Source organism: Propithecus coquereli, unplaced genomic scaffold (assembly GCF_000956105.1).
Source record: "Propithecus coquereli isolate 6110/MARCELLA unplaced genomic scaffold, Pcoq_1.0 Scaffold59, whole genome shotgun sequence".
Lineage (NCBI taxonomy): Eukaryota > Metazoa > Chordata > Mammalia > Primates > Indriidae > Propithecus > Propithecus coquereli.
The window spans coordinates 1,915,250-1,934,328 of record NW_012151840.1 but is presented as its reverse complement, the minus strand read 5'-3'; the positions used below and the strand labels follow the sequence as shown (position 1 = coordinate 1,934,328).

The 19,079-nt window shown below is 53.3% G+C and overlaps 1 protein-coding gene across 1 annotated transcript in view; it reads left to right on the top strand.

Annotated features, from left to right (window-relative positions):
• Positions 1-9,836: 9,836 nt before the first annotated feature.
• Positions 9,837-19,079, top strand: part of SEMA4A (sema domain, immunoglobulin domain (Ig), transmembrane domain (TM) and short cytoplasmic domain, (semaphorin) 4A) — a 17,382-nt gene continuing 8,139 nt past the window's right edge. The window contains exons 1-9 of the mRNA XM_012658632.1: positions 9,837-10,065; positions 11,855-12,015; positions 13,307-13,369; positions 13,628-13,726; positions 13,961-14,066; positions 14,890-15,006; positions 15,363-15,487; positions 15,616-15,788; positions 16,993-17,143. Coding sequence (XP_012514086.1) covers positions 9,927-10,065; positions 11,855-12,015; positions 13,307-13,369; positions 13,628-13,726; positions 13,961-14,066; positions 14,890-15,006; positions 15,363-15,487; positions 15,616-15,788; positions 16,993-17,143 — 1,134 coding nt within the window. The 5' untranslated portion in view covers positions 9,837-9,926. The remainder of the gene's footprint in view (positions 10,066-11,854; positions 12,016-13,306; positions 13,370-13,627; positions 13,727-13,960; positions 14,067-14,889; positions 15,007-15,362; positions 15,488-15,615; positions 15,789-16,992; positions 17,144-19,079) is intronic.

Below are 19,079 nucleotides of genomic sequence, written 5' to 3'. Positions count from 1 at the left end.
TGTGGGCCACCGCACCCGGCCCAAGCTCGTTGCTTTAAATGCTCTACATACATTGGTGACTCTGAAGTTTATACCCTAGCCCATTCCTTTGACCTGAACTCCAGACCTGAATCCCTACTTGAAAGTCTAATGGCCTCTCAAAGTGAAAATGTCCAAGACTGATATCCTGATTTCTACCCACCCCCCAATCTGCTCTGTTTATAATCTTTCCCATCTCAACTCATGACAACACCATCCTTCTTTTCATTTGCTCAGGCCAGAAATCCTGGAGTCATCCTTAATTCCTCTTGTCCTCTCATACCTCATATGCGATCCATTAGAAAAAGCTTCATCTTTTTTTTTTTTAAAGCAGGTCACAAATTTTAAATTAATCATTTGGAACTTGCAATGTATTTCCCAAAGAAACAATGTTATAAATAGGTGGTTAGCCAGATGCCTATAGTCCCAGCTCAGAGGAGGCTGAGGCGGGAGGATCACTTGAGCTCAGGAGTTCAAGGTTGCAGTGCACTGCGATCGCACCTCTGAATAGCCACTGCAGCTCCAGCCAGGGCAATATAGAAACCCCATCTTACATTGTGCACACTCTTCCAGGCAGCTTTTCTACAGAGAGGGCAGTTACAGGGCTCCAAGTTCATCTTCTCTAGGATGGTCACACGTGTCTCCATCTTTAATTTTTTTTTTTTTTTTTTGAGACAGAGTCTCGCTCTGTTGCCCAGACTAGAGTGCCTTGGCATCAGCCTAGCTCACGGTAACCTCAAACTCCTGGGCTCATGTGATCCTCCTGCCTCAGCCTCCCGAGTAGCTGGGACTACAGGTATGTTCCACCATGCCCGGCTAATTTTTTCCATATATATATTTTAATTGTCCAGCTAATTTCTTTCTATTTTTAGTAGAGACGGGGTCTCGCTCTTGCTCAGGCTGGTCTCGAACTCCTGAGCTCAAACGATCCGCCCGCCTCGGCCTCCCAGAGTGCTAGGATTACAGACATGAGCCACCGCACCCAGCCTCCATTTTTAAAATATGTCTGGAATCCAGTCCATTCTCACCACCACTGCTGCCACCACCACCATCATCTCTTGTCTGAATCATGGCATTAGTTTCATTACTGGTCTCTTGCCCTTGCTCCATATAGTTTATTCTCCACACAGCAGGAGAGTGATCCTTTAACAGTTTGGTCACTCCTCTGCTCAAAACCCTCAGTCTTCCCAAAGCACTCAGTGTTAAAGCCAAAGTCCTCACAATGGCATGCAATGTCAGACATGATAACCCCTCTCACATCATATGTCACCATTCTCCCTCATTCTCACTCCACTTAAGGCACCGTGACTGCCTAGGTATTCCTAGAACACACCAAGCACACACCTGCCTCAGGACATTTGCACTAGCAGTTCCCTTTGCCTGGATGATTTTTCTCATCAAATATCAACATGCCTTGTTTCCACTTTTTCTCTAGGTCTCTATTCAGATGTCACCATCCAGTGAAGCCTTTCCTGGCCAAATTTGTAACAGCAGCATCCTCCCCACCAAGTCTTACTGTTTCTGAGCCAGCCTCCCTGCTTTATTTTTCTCCAAGGTATTTAACACCATTGGACGTATTTCACTTGTGTATTTGTGTCTGCCACCAAAATACGTACAAGTGAGGGCAGGTATTTTTGTCTGTTTTATTCATGCTGAGTCCCCAGGACCTAGTGCAGTGGCTGACTATGTAGTATGACCCAGAAATGGAATCTCTCAATGTGAGCATTTTCTCTTTTATTTTTGAGAGGGGGCCTGGCTATGTTGCTCAGGCTGGAATGCAGTGGCTATTCACAGGCTCAATCACAGCTCACTACAGCCTTGAACTCCTGGCAACCTCCTGAGTGGCGGAGACTTACAGGCACGTGCCACGGCGCCTGGCTATGTGAGCACTTTTTCAGAAGCTGAGACCTATTGCCAAATTGCAAAGAAAAGGACAGAACTAATTTACACTTTCACCACTAGTGGGCAGGTCATTACCACTCCCGTTTTAAGTAGGCATCTGAGACCCAGCGAGAGGTTTGCCCGGTCACCCAAGACTCCAGATTCTCAGAAAACACTGTGGCCACCCAGGATACTGTGGGAGGATTCAGGAAGGCTTTATGGAGGAAGGGGTTCTTTGGGGATGGGCATGAAGGGGCAGGAAGCACTCTATCAGGTGGAAATGAGAAGAAATATATCATTCCGGGTGGGAGATATAGTACGAACAGAAACCTGGAGGAAGGTGGGGCCCAGGTTGACTGGGGTAGAGCCTTCCCACACTGGCGGGATGGGAGGGGCCTGCAATACCAGCCAGGGAGTTTCAAATCAATTCCCTGGTACTGGGAAGCCAGGGAGGATTTGGAGCAGAGGAACGATGTGAAAATTGAAGTTGGCTGGACGCAATGGCTAACACCTGTAATCCTAGCACTCTGGGAGGCCGAGGCGGGAGGATCTCTTGAGGTCAGGAGTTCAAGACCAGCCTGAGCAAGAGCAAGACCACATCTCTACCAAATATAGAAAAAAAATAGCTGGATGTGGTGGCATGTGTCTGTAGTCCCAGCTACTCGGGAGGCTGAGGCAGGAGGATCGCCTGAGCCCGGGAGTTTGAGGTTGCTGTGAGCTATGATGATGCCACTGCACCTCAACCCAGGGCAACGGAGTGAGACTCTGTCCCCCCAAGAAAAGCAAGAAAGAAAATTGAGGTTTTCTGTTGTCTGTCTGCCATCTTTCCATTCCCATTTCTTTGTCCCTCTCCTTCACTGTGTGTTTCTCTCAGCCGCCCCAGCCCCTCCATGGCTCATAACTGTCATTCTGCTTTTCCATGTCAGAACCCTGACAGCCCATCAGGAATAAGGAGAGGGAAGAGATGAGCCAAGATCCTCTGTCTCTCAGCCTCCCCAGAGCCCCCTTGTCCTACCCCGGAGGGGCAGAGGAAATAAGCCTTGGGAGGCAACTGGAAGGGAGGGTGCCTGCTGCCCCCCTATTGACTCTGAGGTGCTGGCCTCCCCTCCCCCTCCAGGGCCAGGCCTCAGGCCCTGACACTTCTTGGGCTGATTCTCTGTGCCTAGTACCAGGCAGTGCCAGCTGGCAGCTCTCACCGGAGACTGAGGTGGCACGAATATGGGGGAGGGGGAGGAAGTGGGCAGGGGCCCAGGGGGAATAGAGGCAGGATCTGAGGAGGTGATAGTCAGAAGCTGGGTGGCCACATGGGGGTCTCATGGGATGAGGGAAAGGCTAGGCAGAGGAGCCTGGGGGCTTCCGGGGGAGTAGGGGAGGGGTCAGGCCCCCATTCTGGCTCTCCTGCTCTTGGCAAATCCATTCCTCTCCCCACCACCTACTTTCCTCTACACTCACCCCTTAAGCTGCCCCTGGCTAATTCTTCTTGGTCCCTTTAAGAACTGCCTGGGAACTGGGGCACTGGAGGGGGCTGGCAGCACCCCCATCCCCCTCCCTGCCATGCCTGCCCCAGCTCCGCCCCCTGTCCGGTGCAGACTCTGCTGGAAGTCTTGGACGCCTGGGTTAGGGTCTCCACTGCTGGGCTGGGGGTAAGGCTTGAAAGTGGAGGGGAAGGGGGACCGTGGTGTCTGGGGTGGGATGGAGGGGCAGGGTGCCAGAGTCCTGGGACTAAGGACATAAAGTGTCTGTGTGCCAACTTTAATGGACAGTGTAGGACGTGGTCCTCCAGCCTCAGGCTGGGGGAAGGGCAGCTCAGGGGACCTCGAGGGGCAAATCCTAAGGAGCAGGATGTCTGGGTCTCCTCACCTTCCACTGCCCCGTCTCGTTTTCCCCGGGACCCTCTTTTGCTAACCTCTATTAGCTACTCCCTGCCCCTCCTGCAATCAAAGACACAGGGCCCTGACCCCCTGTCTTCCCACAGGTGGGGAAATTGAGGCTAAGCAAACCAGAGGAAATCCAGTTGTGAATACTGCAGCAGGAGAAATGGAGATTGGCCTGTGGAGAGGCTCTCTCCCCTCTCCACCCCAGAGAACTGGGAACAGGAGATCGGGGTGTCCAGCTCACTCCGGCAAGTTTCTAGCTGTGGCTGTGGCCACCACCAGGGACTAAGTCCCTGCTCTCTCATCAGGACACCTTAGCTCCTTTCTGGAAGTTTGACTTTCATATGCCAAGGCCAGGAGAGGCCCCCGAAGTCCAGCTGGGTAACCTGGAATGAAGTGCAGCCACAGGAGATCTGTAGGCTCCCCGATTCCCTGGGTTATTTCAGAAACGTGACCTCTTCCAATTCTGCCACAGAGACTGGGCCCAATTCCCCTGAAAGGGAAGAAAATGGGAGCTGGGACCCAAGTACATCCAATGGGGGTGTGAAGTCTTTCTACAGTTCAATCTTCTTCCTTCCTGTTACGGTACAAGTTCAGTTTCCTCTAGTCCCTGCCATCTTAATCCCAAATAATCTCTTCCCCTGCTACCATGTGTCCCGGTCCTGTGGGGGAGAGAAGCCTGGACAAACGGGCATTCTCTGAGTCCCCACGGCCCAGGTGCTGAGGGGCAGCAAGGATGGAGTGCCAGGAGGCCGTGGGGGGATGTGACAGCAGCTCTGTTCAGGGTCCACTTCTGCTTTCAGCACATGTCGTGCCCCCCCCGCCCCCCGGCCCACCCTAAAAGGAAATGCTCAACCACTACTCCAACCTAAAAGGGAACCAGACTTGGCCTGCGAAACCCTCTGCACCCGGCCGGCACCAGCACACTCATTTCCTTCTTCTAAAAAGTGCTATTATGTCTGGAGAGGAGCCAAGCTACTCCCAGGTAGGCTGCAAAGCCATTATATCACCTAGGTGAGTTACAGAGGGCAAGTGCCCTGCCCAGGGTCACAGAGTAAGTTACAGGCAACCAGGCCTGGGACCCAGGGCTCTTTCTCCCAGCCTCAGGGCGCTTTTTTCAGTCCCCCTGCAAGCTGAGAAGGCTGCCTGGAAGGGGCTTTTTCAACAACTCAGTTTACCAATGCAGAAGTTGAGCTCCAGTAATAGGGTTGCTTCATATCAGGGCTGGAAGAGGACACAAGGCCCAGCTCCCAAAGTCTTCACCCAAACCCCTGCCTGCCTCTGCTCCTTCCCAGAGGGAAAAGAATCCAGCTCAGTCTTGTCTCTTTTTCTATCCCGATCTAGTCTAGATCTTTGGAAAGTCCTTTCTGAAGTCTACCCTTCACCCCTCCTCCTGCAGCACAAAACTTTCCCTCCTAAGAAGTCTCAGGGGGTGTTAGCCAAAGAAGGTTTCTGGAGGCACCACCTTCGTTGCGGGGTGGCCTAGGGAGAAAAGGCAGAAGCTGAGCCTGGCAGTGGACGCCTTCCCTGGGAAGTCAGGATAATATTAATAGAGGAGGGCTTCTTGGGCTTCCTGACGGAGACTTTGTCCCTTGGTTTATTTGCATAGTTATTTATGTGTTCATTTTCATTCTCATTGGCTAACTCAATTTGCATAGTGTCAGGCCAGCATCCAGGTGTGTCTCCCCTACGCACACACAGTTCGCGTTCGCAGGGAAGCGGGAAACGCGGAGAAACTGGCCGCACCGGGAATTGGCCTCAGCTGACCTCCTGAACCCAGCTGGGGATATCTACACGGTGGTGCCTGCCTGAAGGTGGGCAAGGGAGCTGAGCAGGGATGTGGGGGCCAGTGTACCCCCTCCTCACCTCCCCCCACATCTGGAGCCCTTCCTCTCCACACATGTGGATCCAGGAGCCATAAAAGGTGGGGCGCAGTGGGACACCGGTAGGAGGAGGAAGAATATGGGGAGATTCTAGTCCCTCCCACTTAGAGATGCGGTTGCCATGGTGACTGAGGACCAGTGAGGCGGGATGGGGTTGGGAATGGGGGTGGGGGTGTGGCAGGGACTGAGGCATTGGGAGACCAGCAGGCCTGGCGTTCCAGCGGGAGGGCAACGTGGCGGCATCCCCAGGCTCCAGGTAAGGGAGCGGGAGAGCTGACAGACGGTTCTGAAAGGAGGGGGCGGGCATTGTCTGGCGCTGGCTCTGCCCTGAGGAGGGGGCAGACAGAGGGGTCGGGCCATTGTGTACGGCACTCAGCACAGCCTTCCAGTGCTAGTCAGACTGGCGGAGGGGACCTAGGAGGCACTGGGTAAGGGATTAGGAGGGATTGGGCTGGGCGGGTGACAAGGAGGCTGGGAGACAGTGGGAGTGGGAAGGGGTGGGGGCTCTGGGGGTGTGGAGGCTTTGGGACGTCCCTAGCGCCTACACACGGTAGGCGCTCAATACATGTAAGTTGCCTTGACTTGCTTGTGATCATACGGAGAGAGCAGATGAGGGGAGGACAGACAGGGCTAAGGAAGGGGAGCCGGGAGGCACATGCTCCCCGGGACTCTGCTCCTCTGGCGGCCGCCCCTGAGGCTGGATGGGAGAAGGAGGTAGGGGACACTGGATTTGCCAGGTCACTGGTGGTAAAGCCAGGAGTGGCTTCTCTCCTGGTTCCAGGAGCCCCTCCTTCAGCAAGGCACCCAAGCTCCGCAGGGCTCCGAGGAGACTGAGCCCCTGGGGCGGTGGGGCGCCGGGGAGTAAGGATGAAAAGCAACCTCCACCTCCACCCCCACATCCAGACCTCTGCTCTGGGGCATAAAGCCTGGCAGGAAGGGGCTACCGTTCGATGTGGTCTACGGGCTGTGGGGGAGGAGTCTCGCTTGGGAAGAGCTGGACTTTGACAGGGAGAGGTTGAACTCAAGTCTTATTGTCATGGGTGTCCCCCAGGCTGAGCTCCAGGACTTGTGGAGAAATGGGCTGGGGGAGCCCCCAGATAGGTGCGATGAAGGTGGCACAACCCCTATGACCTGGTCCCTGAACATCTGACCCCTTCCCTCCACCACCCCACCAGACCTGCTGCCTGACTCCAACCCCAGCCAAGGTACTTCCCCTCCTTGGCCTTGGTTTCCTCATTTGTGCAGTGGGGGAGGGGGCGGGACCCTGTCAGCTCAGGGCTTCCTTGATGCTGTCGGCAAGATCTGCTACATAACTTGTGGGGCCCAGTGCAAGATGAAAATGTGGGGTCCCTTGTTTAAAAATTATTAAGACTTTCAAGAGGGTAACAGCAGAGCGTTACAGCAAGCGTGGGCCCTCCTGAGCACAGGCCGCTGTGTGACAGCACAGGTCACGCACCTGCGAAGCCAGCCCTGGCTGCGGGTTCTGCTGAGATGGCAGCGAGGCTGTGGTCTTGACTCTGGAGCTCTGGGGCACTGCGGAGGGGCAGGGTGCCCTTCCTCCCCATCGGGCTCTTCTTGGCCAGGAGGCCCTGCAGAGGCAGGGGTGGTACCTGATGGCCTTTCTTCAGTGAGGTTGCTGTTTCCTCTGAGTCAGGAATCGCCCCAGAGATATTGTTTCTCAGCCCAGAGGAGACAGCTGGCTACCCTCCCACCCCTCACACTCGCCTTTCCATCCAAGCCGCTCAGAACTGACTTTCCTAGACCGGGCAGGAGGCAGGACTGAGGGAGCAGGACTCTGCAGAGTCTGTGGAGCTGAGAGATTTGCTTTGGAATGAGGTAGATCTGAATTTAGCTTGCCTTCTAGCTGTGTAACCTCCCTTCCTTATCTGTAAATGGGATTATGGTGGTACCTATCTGCTAAAATTGCTGGGAGGACCAAAACCTGATAGTGTAAACCATTCATATTGGATGGAGGGGCTGGGGAAGAGGATGTCGGGACTGGCAGGATTCTGGGCCTCTGGAGAAAGAACTGAGGGCAGGGCATTGAGTCTGCCACTGCCAGGGAGGCGGGAATAGGTTGTTGGGCTGGGAGGGTGGGGCTGGAACTTCCCCCTCTTCCCCCCCATCCGAACTCCTCCCGGTGACCCAGATAAACCAATCTGTTTAAGCAGAGAGGCCCAGGGGTAGAGTGGCTTCCCAAACCTGAGCTGGGGCTTGGGGAGACACAGAAGATAGGGTCTGGGTAAATGGGAGTTTCCCTTGATTCTAAGAACCTGAAAGAGACCTGGCAACCAGTCGTCAGGAGAGTCTGAGGAAGTCTTATGCAAGTCTTGACAGAAACAGTTGTCAGGAGGGGCCTGTCTGAGACCAGCCCCTGGGGAAATTGAGAGAGATGAAAGAAGGCTGAGTGGGCTCAGACAAGGAAGTCTAAGGAGTAGCCTGGGCTGTAACATCACCTGTGTTGCCTGGTGCTGTAGCAGGAGGGATGGAAGCTATACTACAGGAAGGACTTCCTGGAGGTGAGGAATGCGTGTTTAAGATGGAGGTGGATTATTTATGAGAGTTGGATTAGCCCTGGGTTGTCTGTGCTCTTTAACCTGCAGTCAGCTGAACTGGCTGAGTGGGCAGGAACCTACCCACTTTATAGGTCATGGAGTTCTTGGCGCCAGATGCCTCGTTAACCCTGCATTATGAGGTTCCCCCAGAGCCTTTGGGGAGGGGTGATTAGCCACCACTGGAGGTTGGGTGCCTCAGAAGTGTGTTCCATTAAGCATGAGCTCAGACGAGAAGTTTTGGGGACTTCCTACTGGCCCAATGCCATCCTAAGAGTGATGGAGATTAGACTACAGGAGACACCTCCTTAGCAAAATCAAGGATAAGAGGCTAATACAATTGTTTATTATTTTAAAGATTATGGCCCAGCTGAGAGGGGGTTTGAAGGCTAGAGCACCGCAGGGACTTCCCAGCAGGTAAAAGTGGAAAGACCCCCATCTTGTGGGTAGGCGAAAAGAGGAATAGGAAAGACGTCGTCATGTCCCATATCTGGGGAATCTTGAGCAAGAGGAGAAACCACTACCAGGCTAGTTAGACTGGATGTGACATGGAGAGGCAAGGGACTCGCTGAAATGACCTGGAAGGGCCTTTTAAACCTTCTGGAGGGACCGAGGCAAAAGGAGGCAGAAAGAGAGGTGTGTCTCCTGAGAGGCGGGTGAGCCTCTTTTTATTCCCTCCCAATTCACCAACTTCCGCCGGAGCCAGGATCTGTCACAACTCGAGAGGTGGAAATTCTGGTTTCCCTAGCCCAGAGCTCCCAGTGCTGGCTTTGGCACGATGGGCACCTGGAGGGCCGCGCTCCCGTTCCAGCCCGTTCCAGCCCGGCTGAGCCTTCTGCCCCCTGCCTCTGGGGGCTGGGAACCCCCCTCCTTCTTTCCCTTGGATGGCGCCCCTGCCCCAGAGTCTGAACACCCGGATTTCCCACTGTGGCTGGTTCAAGGGTATGTGAGGTGAGGTGGGTGGCTTGGGGTTGGTGGACTTGGGGGAAAATTACGCAGAGGCCCAAGGAAGCAGACAGCAGGAGCAAAGACAAGGAGACAGGGGGAGCTGCAGCGGCTGGGAGCCAGCCAGCCACCGCTGCCCAGGCCACTCCCGGGGAAATGCTGACAGTCAACCAGGCGGGATGAAAGAAGAGGGCCAGGTAGGCCTGAGCGTCAAAGACCCTGAGCCGAGTTGGGGCTAGGGGAGACGTTAGAGGAGGCTGACTCGGACTGGTCTGCCGGCCTGGATCAGGGGTGAGTATGAGGCACAAGGTGTCAAGAGATCTGACAGTGGCAGGAGAGAAGATCTGAGGAATTTATGCTTTGAGTATAGGAACCCACTCCCCAGAAGGTCTCCTGCCCAGGGCCAGGCAACAGTTTTGGCTGTGAGCTATGGGAATAGGAAGGCAAAGGAGGGAAGGCACGAAGGACTTCCCTGGGAGTAAGGCGAAAACAGGCAGAGCAGAGAGCAGAAGAGGCAGGGTAGGGAATACCCGGGCTTCTGCCCAGAGGTGAGGCATCGGGCTGAGGACTGTGAGGGTGATGGAAGCGAGACACTGCGAGGGCCCTTCCAGATAGGGAACCACCGCCCCTCGTGCTCCCCCCTCTGCCCCCACACTTCTGCTGCCCAGGGCTCACTGATTGGTCCCCAGGGGCATGTGGTAAGGACTACTCACCCAGAAAGTACCCGGGTGCCTGTTTCCCCAGAGCCGTCTGGTGACAGCAGTTGGCTGAGCATGGCCCTCCCAGCCCTGGGCCTGGACCCCTGGAGCCTCCTGGGCCTTTTCCTCTTCCAACTTCTCCAGCTGCTGCTGCCAACAACGACCGCGGAGGGAGGTGGGCAGGAGCCCGTGCCCAGGGTCAGATACTGTGCAGGTAAGTGTCTGATGGCCAGGAAGTGTGGGGATAGCAGCATAGAGCTGGAGGGAGGTGGAGGAAGGAGAGGGAATGGGGGTGGCGGTGGGGAATGGACATGGAGAAACAGACACACACAGAGAGATGCCAGGGAGAAACAGAGGGCCTCAGAGAAAGAGGAGACTGCCAGAAATAGAAATTCAAACTGAGAGGAAACCCACTTAAGACACAGATTGAGAAAAGGGAAGAGAGGGGGCTTTTCCGGGGCACCGCTCCTTCCAGTTCTCCAAAGTTAGTGATTTCTCTTTCCCTTCTTAAATGTCACTGTCATCAAGCTGAGCACCTCAAACCCCAATTGCTGTCGTACTCCCAAGTGCCCCAAAGTCAAGGCCCATCTAGAAGACCATTTGTGGACCTAGAGGCCGAGGGCACGCCAGGCCCATGCCAACCACACAGATCATGCTAAACCGTAACAATCCACTACTGTGGCATGGCTTGGCTGGGGTGTGGGCCCTGGAACCCCCACACAAGCACCGCTTGGCTGGGTTCTTATTGAGGCTGTGGGGGCTGCTGGCCCTCTCCCCTCCAGGGAGAAGATTCGGGGAAGGATACAGACCCTTTAGGAGTTGTAGGGGCAGGGTCTTGCGGGCATGGCTGTGTCTTTAGCATCTTTCTGGGGCAACCCGGTAAAGGAAATGTATGTTGCCCATTGATGGAGATGCCTCCTCTGTGTTGGATGCTGGGAATACAAACATGGACCAGACTCAGCCCCTGCCCTCAAAGTGTTCAGTCTCAGGCAGAAGCCGATGAGCAGTCAGTCACACTACAGGGTGATCAAGTCAGTAACTGAGGGGTTTATACATCTCTGGGAGAGGCCTGGCCTCCAGGAGACACCCCCGCCCCCAGGCCAGCCCTTCCAGCACTTTGCCACACTTCATCTTTACTCCCCAGCTCCTCCTCTTGGTCCTATTTAAGACTCCCGGAGCCTGCAAAGATAACAATTAGCCAGTCAGTCCACTAACTGATGCAAAGTGCACAGATGCTAATGAGAGAGGATTTGAGGAGCTTCTTTCCTTCCCCCTTGTTCATGTGCCATGGGACAGGTACGCACACACACACACACACACACACACACACACACACACACGCACAAACACACCTGCACACCACTGCACCACGGTAATGGAGAGGACCTAGGCGAGCCTCCGACAACAGGCTCATCTCCCCCGGCCACATAGCATGTCTACGTAGACCTTTGAAGAAAAATGCTTCCTTTCTGTTTCTGGTGATTCTGGTGGTGGAAATTTCCTGTAACAGGAGGGGAAGGAAGCGGGGGTGGTGGTGGGGTGGCAAGGGGGACCCTCTGACACACAGTCTTGTCTGTGTCTAGCTTTCCTGCTTGTGGCTGCCAGTACCTTCCTGTCGATTGGTCTGCCTGCTGTTCCCCCTCCCAGTGGGGACCAAGGTGTCCTCCCCACTGCAGCACCCCTGGGCCTGGAACAGCATCCATTGTCTCTCACTTTATTTCCTATCCCTTTTGTCATGGGTGCAGGCTACTCTCCCCCAGCCCCAGGCTGTCCTTACCCTGTCTCTGGCTGCCTCTCCTGTCTACTCTGGGCTCAACACACAAAGCTCCCGCAGCCGCCAGCTGAGTGGGGTGAACGGGAAAATTGCTGGTGGAGAAGGGGAGGGTCCAGCTGCCAGGGCCTGGGGAGCACACTCTGCCAACCCTTCCCTTCCCCCACTTTTATCCCAGGAATCAGCTGCCCATCCACCAACTCCTCACCACTCTCTCTCACACCTCCCACAGGGGATGGAGGCAGGGCGCTTAGCTTCTTCCACCAGAAGGGCCTCCAGGATTTCGACACTCTGCTCCTGAGTGGTGATGGAAATACTCTCTATGTGGGGGCTCGAGAGGCCATTCTGGCCTTGAACATCCAGGATCCAGGGGTCCCAAGGCTGAAGAACATGGTGAGGAAACCAGGGACAAAGGGTGTGGGCTGGGAGTGAGAAGGCGGCCAGGAGCCACCCTGACCCTGGGCCGCCTAAGCATGAATAACAGGCCAATTGCTATTATCTATAATCAGCGACAATCAGCAATTCTTGTTATATATATCTTGACAATATAACAGACACAAAATATTATAGTGGCCTCACTCTTCATTGGAATCATAAATACTGGTTGAATAATATTAATTGCTAAAATGGCTGACATGGAAATCATTGACATAAGAGATCAACCTTGACTCAAATTATGTCACTAATTTGATATTCACCCACTAGGTAGAAATCACTGCGGCTTCTGTGTTATAGTCACCCTACTAATGTGAACAATGTGAGGGAGAGAGGGAGCAGGAAGGAAGAAAGGGAGAGAGGGAGCTAGCATAGTGATCATCCCTGTGGTTTGTGTTTCTCAGTGAATAGTCTGTTGGCCAGCTGCACATATAGGGTGCTGGTTAAAAATGCACATTCTCCAAGGCGTGACCCAGGGACCAACATTTTTAACAATGTCCTCAGGAAATGTGTGGTTGGACAACTGCTCCTATGTATGCCATGCATTGCTTTAGGTGCTTTACATATGCCACCTAATTGTCCCCACCAGCAGCCTATGAAATTGATCACAATCAGTCAGTGAGTGGCTGAGCCTATATTCAAACCCAGGTCTGTCTGATTCCTTAGGCCATGTTCTACCATGGAGCTGTGTCTGAGCAATATCAGTATCATCAATGTGAGAGCTGTAGTCACAAATTGGTGTTATTACCACCCATCGCCATGTCACCAACCCCCATGGCTGCTGGTCATTTCATGACAGAGCTGAGGAGGGGATTGCAGGTCACAGACCTGAAGACTTCATTTCTTTCTTTCTTTCTTTTTTTTTTTAACTTTTTTGTTTTTCGAGACAGACCCTTACTCTGTTCCCTGGGCTAGAGCACCATGGCATCAGCCTAGCTCACAGCAACCTCAAACTCCTGGGCTCAAGCAATCCTCCTGCCTCACCTCCCGAGTAGCTGGGACTACAGGCATGCGCCACCATGCCCGGCTAATTTTTTCTATATATTTTTAGTTGTCCGGCTAATTTCTTTCCATTTTTAGTAGAGATGGGGTCTCGCTCTTGCTCAGGCTGGTCTCGAACTCCTGAGCTCAAACAATCCTCCCTCTTTGGCCTCCCAGAGTGCTAGGATTACAGGCCTGAGCCACTGTGCCCGGCCTGAAGACCTCATTTCTTTTCATCTCCCTCCCCTCCCCAATTTCCCACTTTCAGACAACCTGGCCAGCCAGTGACAGAAAAAAGAGTGAATGCGCCTTCAAGAAGAAGAGCAATGAGGTAAGTGGAGGTGGAGGCCTGGGGGTTCTGGGTGGAGAGCCCTGGCTTCCGTAGACCATCACTGGGTGACCTCAGGTTGGGCAGGCAGTGGAGGGCACGTGTCATGATTATCTCTTGGATTATGTTCTATAAAGATGTACGGGGACTGCCCCAGCATTGCCCAGCCCTTCTCCCCACTAGGAAGTGAGGGGGCAGCCCCTGGGGGCCCAGGAGTTTGAGGCAAGTGGTCTGGAGGCCTGAATTCTCTGTCTCCCCCAGACACAGTGTTTCAACTTCATTCGTGTCCTGGTCCTTTTCAATGCCACCCACCTCTACGCCTGCGGCACCTTCGCCTTCAGCCCTGCTTGTACCTTCATTGTGAGTTACCTGGTGCCTGGCTCTCAAGCTCCCAAGCGTCCCTTCTCACGTCTACCCCCAGAATTTCCTCTGTAGCTCTGGAAAACTCTGGTCTTCCAGACTCAGGACCCTCATGAGCTTCCTGGCCCCGGACCAATTTCCCTCTATGCCCCTCTCCCTTCCTCCCTCATGCCCCTCCATTTCCCAGATGTGAGACCCTGGCGTTCTGGCCCCCCAGCCTCTCCCCCCCTCTAGGAACTCCAAGATTCCTACCTGTTGCCCATCTCAGAGGACAAGGTCATGGAGGGGAAAGGCCAAAGCCCCTTTGACCCTGCCCACAAGCACACAGCTGTCTTGGTGGGTGAGTATCAGGTTTCCTGGTCCATCCCAATATCTGCTTTCACTCTGAAATACGGACTGTTACAGAGTTTCCTAAAAGGTGGAGGACAGAGAGAGAGGGAAGCCAGGAGTCTCAGAGCACAAGATCAATGGAGAGTTAGGCCACCAGCTCCTGCTGAAACTGCCACAAAGGAGGTGCAGAGAGGCAGATGTGGAGAGTCACAGAGGCATGAGGGTCCTGGAAAGTGTCAGGTAGAGAAGAGGCCTGAGATTCAGTTATTTGTTTAAGAAATATGCACTGTGCGAACACGTCCTCTGGTGTACCAGGCATCGTGCTGGCTACCATAGGAGTCACAAAGAAGAAATCATGGCCCCGGGCACTGCTTCACAGCAACCATTACAGACTTCCCAGCCTGGCTTCCTGGAGGAGGTGGCCTTCGGCTTTTGAGCAGGACCTTTAAAGACAGGTAGATAGATGGGCAGGAAAGGTGTTCCAGGAAGGAAGGACGGGGTCCAAGGTGTAGAAACAGAAAACACAGTCACCTTCTGACATTGATGAGTGAGTCCATTTGGCAAGTGTTTCAGCTGGTCGTGTGAGGGAGTAGCCAGAGAAAGGCTGGAAAGTGCCACATGGGCTGGCCATTTCCTGTTGAGAGCGGGACCTGAGAAGGGGGCTCAGTGGTGGTAGTCGGGGGGAGCTGGGCTTTGGGCCTCCTCAGGAAGGCGCAGAACTAATGCAGGGCTTAGAGACTGGTATTGATGCTGGCCGCACAGGCAGGTCTGAGTGGGGCAGGGGAGGCCTCCACCTGATAAGCTGTCCTCTCCTCCCCTCTCCCCCACCCTAGATGGGATGCTCTATTCTGGCACCATGAACAACTTCCTGGGCAGTGAGCCCATCCTGATGCGCACGCTGGGATCCCAGCCGGTCCTCAAGACCGACACCTTCCTCCGCTGGCTGCATCGTAAGGACCTGACCCCCAGCCAGCACAGGTCTGGCCCCATTTCCTGAGCCCCGGAGACTTGGCACTGTGAATTGCTGTTAATTCACTCAACTCTCATTTGAGGGCATGCTATGGGCATTACTGTTAGGCGCTGGGGGTATAGCAGGGAAGAAGACGAAGCTTCTGGTCCTCATGGAGCTTTCATCTTAGATAAATCCACTGAAGAAATACCAGTCCCCCCCACCCCCATCACCAGCCTCCGATAAGCTATGGGATCGGAGGCAGCCTGTCCCCTGGCCTCCAGAGCCAACCCAAGGGTTTTCACCGAGGGGACCCACGGCATCCCGGTGCTCAGTCCCTCTGCCCCGCCCCCGCAGCGGACGCCGCCTTCGTGGCAGCCATCCCTTCGACGCAGGTCGTCTACTTCTTCTTCGAGGAGACCGCCAGCGAATTCGACTTCTTCGAGAAGCTCCACACGTCGCGGGTGGCTCGAGTATGCAAGGTCTGCAGCCCGCGAGGGGGGCGGGGCTGGCCGTAGGGGATGGCAGGGGCGGGGCCGAGTGGTTGGGGGCCCAGTGGGCGGGGGCGGGGACATGCGGGGCGAGAGGCTGACCCCGCCAGTGCCCGCAGAACGACGTGGGCGGCGAGAAGCTGCTGCAGAAGAAGTGGACCACCTTCCTGAAGGCCCAGCTGCTCTGCACCCGGCCGGGACAGCTGCCCTTCAATGTCATCCGCCACGCGGTCCTGCTGCCCGCCGATTCTAACACAGCTGCCCACGTCTACGCAGTCTTCACCTCCCAGTGGTGAGCAACAGCGCAGGAACGACGGGGCTGGCCGTGGGGTCTGAGTCCGGTGTGGCCCTGGCTCGTGAAGGGGGGGCAGGAACTGACGTGAGCGAGCTCCTGCTCTACACCACTTCCCAGGAATTCGATCCGTGCCCTTCATGTAGCCGGGAAAAATAAAGCTCAGGGAGGTTCTGACTAGTTTATATTCTGCCTGGTTCCAAAAAGGGTGGGAAGCAGTTTACAAAAGGCAGGCATTAAAATCAACAAAATGGATAAGGAAATGGGAATAAAGGGAGGATGCGAAAAGCCAGGGTTAGGGTCAGCACATTACAAATGATTGTCATGGATCTTGTGTAGTCCCTGGATGCCAGCAGAACACCAGGCCATCTCATCTGGGAAATTTAGCTCTGCACTTCCTAACGGCCAGGGCAAAGAGGGAAACACCATCAGTATCACAAGATAAAAATAAGCCATTGCATGGAGGCTGAGAAAGGTTAACCGATTTGTTCGAGGTCCCACAGCCATGGTCTAGCCCCACAGCGTTTAGGTACCTGCTAACAAGGTGTCAGGTACCAAAGGTATCTGGTGTAAGTGGGAACCAGAACTGAGAACCTGGTGTGTTCAACAGTCAGGTCAAAGAGAGTGAGAGAGAGGCTAGCATGGTGGCATGGTGCCTGTAGTCCCAGCCACTGGGGAGGCTGAGGCAGGGGAATTACTTGAACCCACAGAGTTCAAAGCCAGCCTGGGCAACACAGGGAGACCTGTCTCTTAAAAAAAAGAGAGAGAGAGAGTGAGAGAGACAGGCAGCCCCTCTGTCCCCAGACAGGGGCTGAAGGAATAAAAATAGTTTGGTAGTCAGGCTCTGATCAGTTCTCTGAGGACCAGGAATCCAAGGAACTCAAAGGCGGAGGGCTTCTTGTAGAGCCAGTCTGGAGCAGGCTCCACTGCCCCTCCCGTGGGTACGGCCCAGCCTACGCAGGACAGGCAGGAGCCACCCCAGGGGCTTAGCCCCAATTAATTCTCATTAGGGATAATCACACTTCAGATCCTATGATAGGCCTCAAGCCAGGCCCTGGGCCAGAGTCAGGGAACTCCATGGGGCTCTCCTAGCCCTTATCACAACAGCAAGGAGAACTCCTAACCTCCGGGGGTTTCTCACTGAGGGGGAGCTGCCTAGTGTGGCAGAGGAGACCACGGACAATGTCCCTCTGGCTCTCTCCAGGCAGGTTGGAGGGACCAGGAGCTCCGCAGTTTGTGCCTTCTCTCTCACTGACATTGAGCGTGTCTTCAAGGGGAAGTACAAGGAACTGAACAAAGAAACTTCACGCTGGACTACTTACAGGGGCCCTGAGACCAATCCCCGGCCGGGCAGCGTGAGTACTTACACCTTCCACCCTGCAGCACTGAGCAAAGTCCACACACACGAACACACACATAATGTGCGTGTGAAAGCCCCTATCGTGGCATAGTAAATGCCCAGTAAATGGTAGTGCTCACACCGCATCCATCCTGTGTACTCAGATATACCCCTGGTACAGCTGCCCACATTCCACAAGTGGCCAACGCCATCCTATACACGGAACAGTTGTTGGAACCACGTCCCCCACAAGGCTAAGTGCACACCAGTATCTGGGTATATCACTGAGGAAACAAGGGAACATGGGCTGTCTGCCAAGGACTGTCTTGGGCATCTCCACTTGCATTTCTTATTTAACTTTTCTAAAAATCAGAGTTATATATATACATGACAAACAATCCAATAGTTCTGCAGGTTACAAAAAGCAGCCCTCTTCCCTACCCTCCACTTTCCCTCCTTTAGCTCCTTTAACTGATTCTTTTTGTATTTATCTCAAAATCTGTAATACCGTGCTTTTATTGCTACTTCTTGATATTTCAGTTTCAGACAATATCTATTGAATTCTCATTCTAGAAGGTGAGGATTTAACTGTGTCACCCCACCCCCACCTCACCCCCTTTCAGTAGTGTGCTAGAACCAGCTTGCAGCATCTAGCAAGAATTGTTTTGGCACATCTCTTTCCAAATTCACGTTCAGTGACATTGCACTGACAGCTTGAAATTAGCCGTGGTGGAAGTATATAACACAGAAATCAACAAACACTGCAAATCAGGGCTTCCATACCCCCTCACCCCCACCAAACCAGCTTACCGGCATACAATAACGGCACCCACCCGCAATCTTCAACATGGTTTTATAGTAATTTTGGTGAGATCAATATTTATATTATGACTCTTATTATTCACAGCTGAACCAGGTAGTAAGCCATGATTACTTTTCCTTTTTGCATAATTTTTTGCTTTCCTTTGGGTTAGTAATTATCTTGATTTTTTTGCTTGCTTTGTTTTCTAAGCTCTTATATTTAATTCAACCCCAAACTCTCCCAGAATTATCTGAATATCTTCTCAAGACAGACATATTAGCTATTCCTTTTTTTAAGAGATGAAATCTTGCTGTTTTGTCCAAGCTGGTCTTGAACTGGCCTCAAGTGATCCTCCTGTCTCAGCCTCCTGAGTAGCTGCGATTGTAGGTGTGAGCCACTGTGCCCAGCACCTATTGGCTGTTCTAACAGTATCATCTTTCCGGAGATCCTACATATCTATCGGCTCCAGTCTAGACTGGGGGCCCTCTATATCTAGAGCACGGCTGCCACCCTACAATCTCCCTTTTTCATCATCCGGGGGATTTCCTTTGCCTCTTTCCTGTGACAGATCTCGTGTTTCTTGCATCCCATGGCTTCCTCTTTTTTTTTTTTTTAAACTATCTCATTTTAGTGGAGGTTATCCTCCACAGAGTCCTGGAAAAGGATACGTGCAGGTAAAATTTTTTGAGACCTTGAATGTCTGAAAATGTCTTCCTTTTACTTTCACATTTGATAGTTTGGCTGGGTATGTGTAATTCTAGAATAGAAATAATTTTTCTTCAAACGTTGAAGGCCTTGCTCTAGTCTCTTCTAGCTTCCATTGCTGCTGTTGAGAAGTCTAAAGCTGTTCCAATCCTTAACCTTCCTAGTGTAACCTGTTTTTTTCTCCCTGGAATCTTATAGTGTCTTTTCTTTGTCCCTGGTGTTTTGAAATTTCATGGTGTTGTGCTTCGTTGGAACTCTGTTCGTTTATTGTGCTGGGCACTCAATGGGCCACTTCAGCCTGGAAATTTAGTTCCTTTAGTTTTGAGAAGTTTTCTTGAACTATTTCTTCCTATTTCCTTTTCAGTCAACAAATATTTATTGAGGATACGTGCTATTAAAGGCACCGGGGATACAGCGCTGAGCAAAACAAACTCAAGTCCTTCCC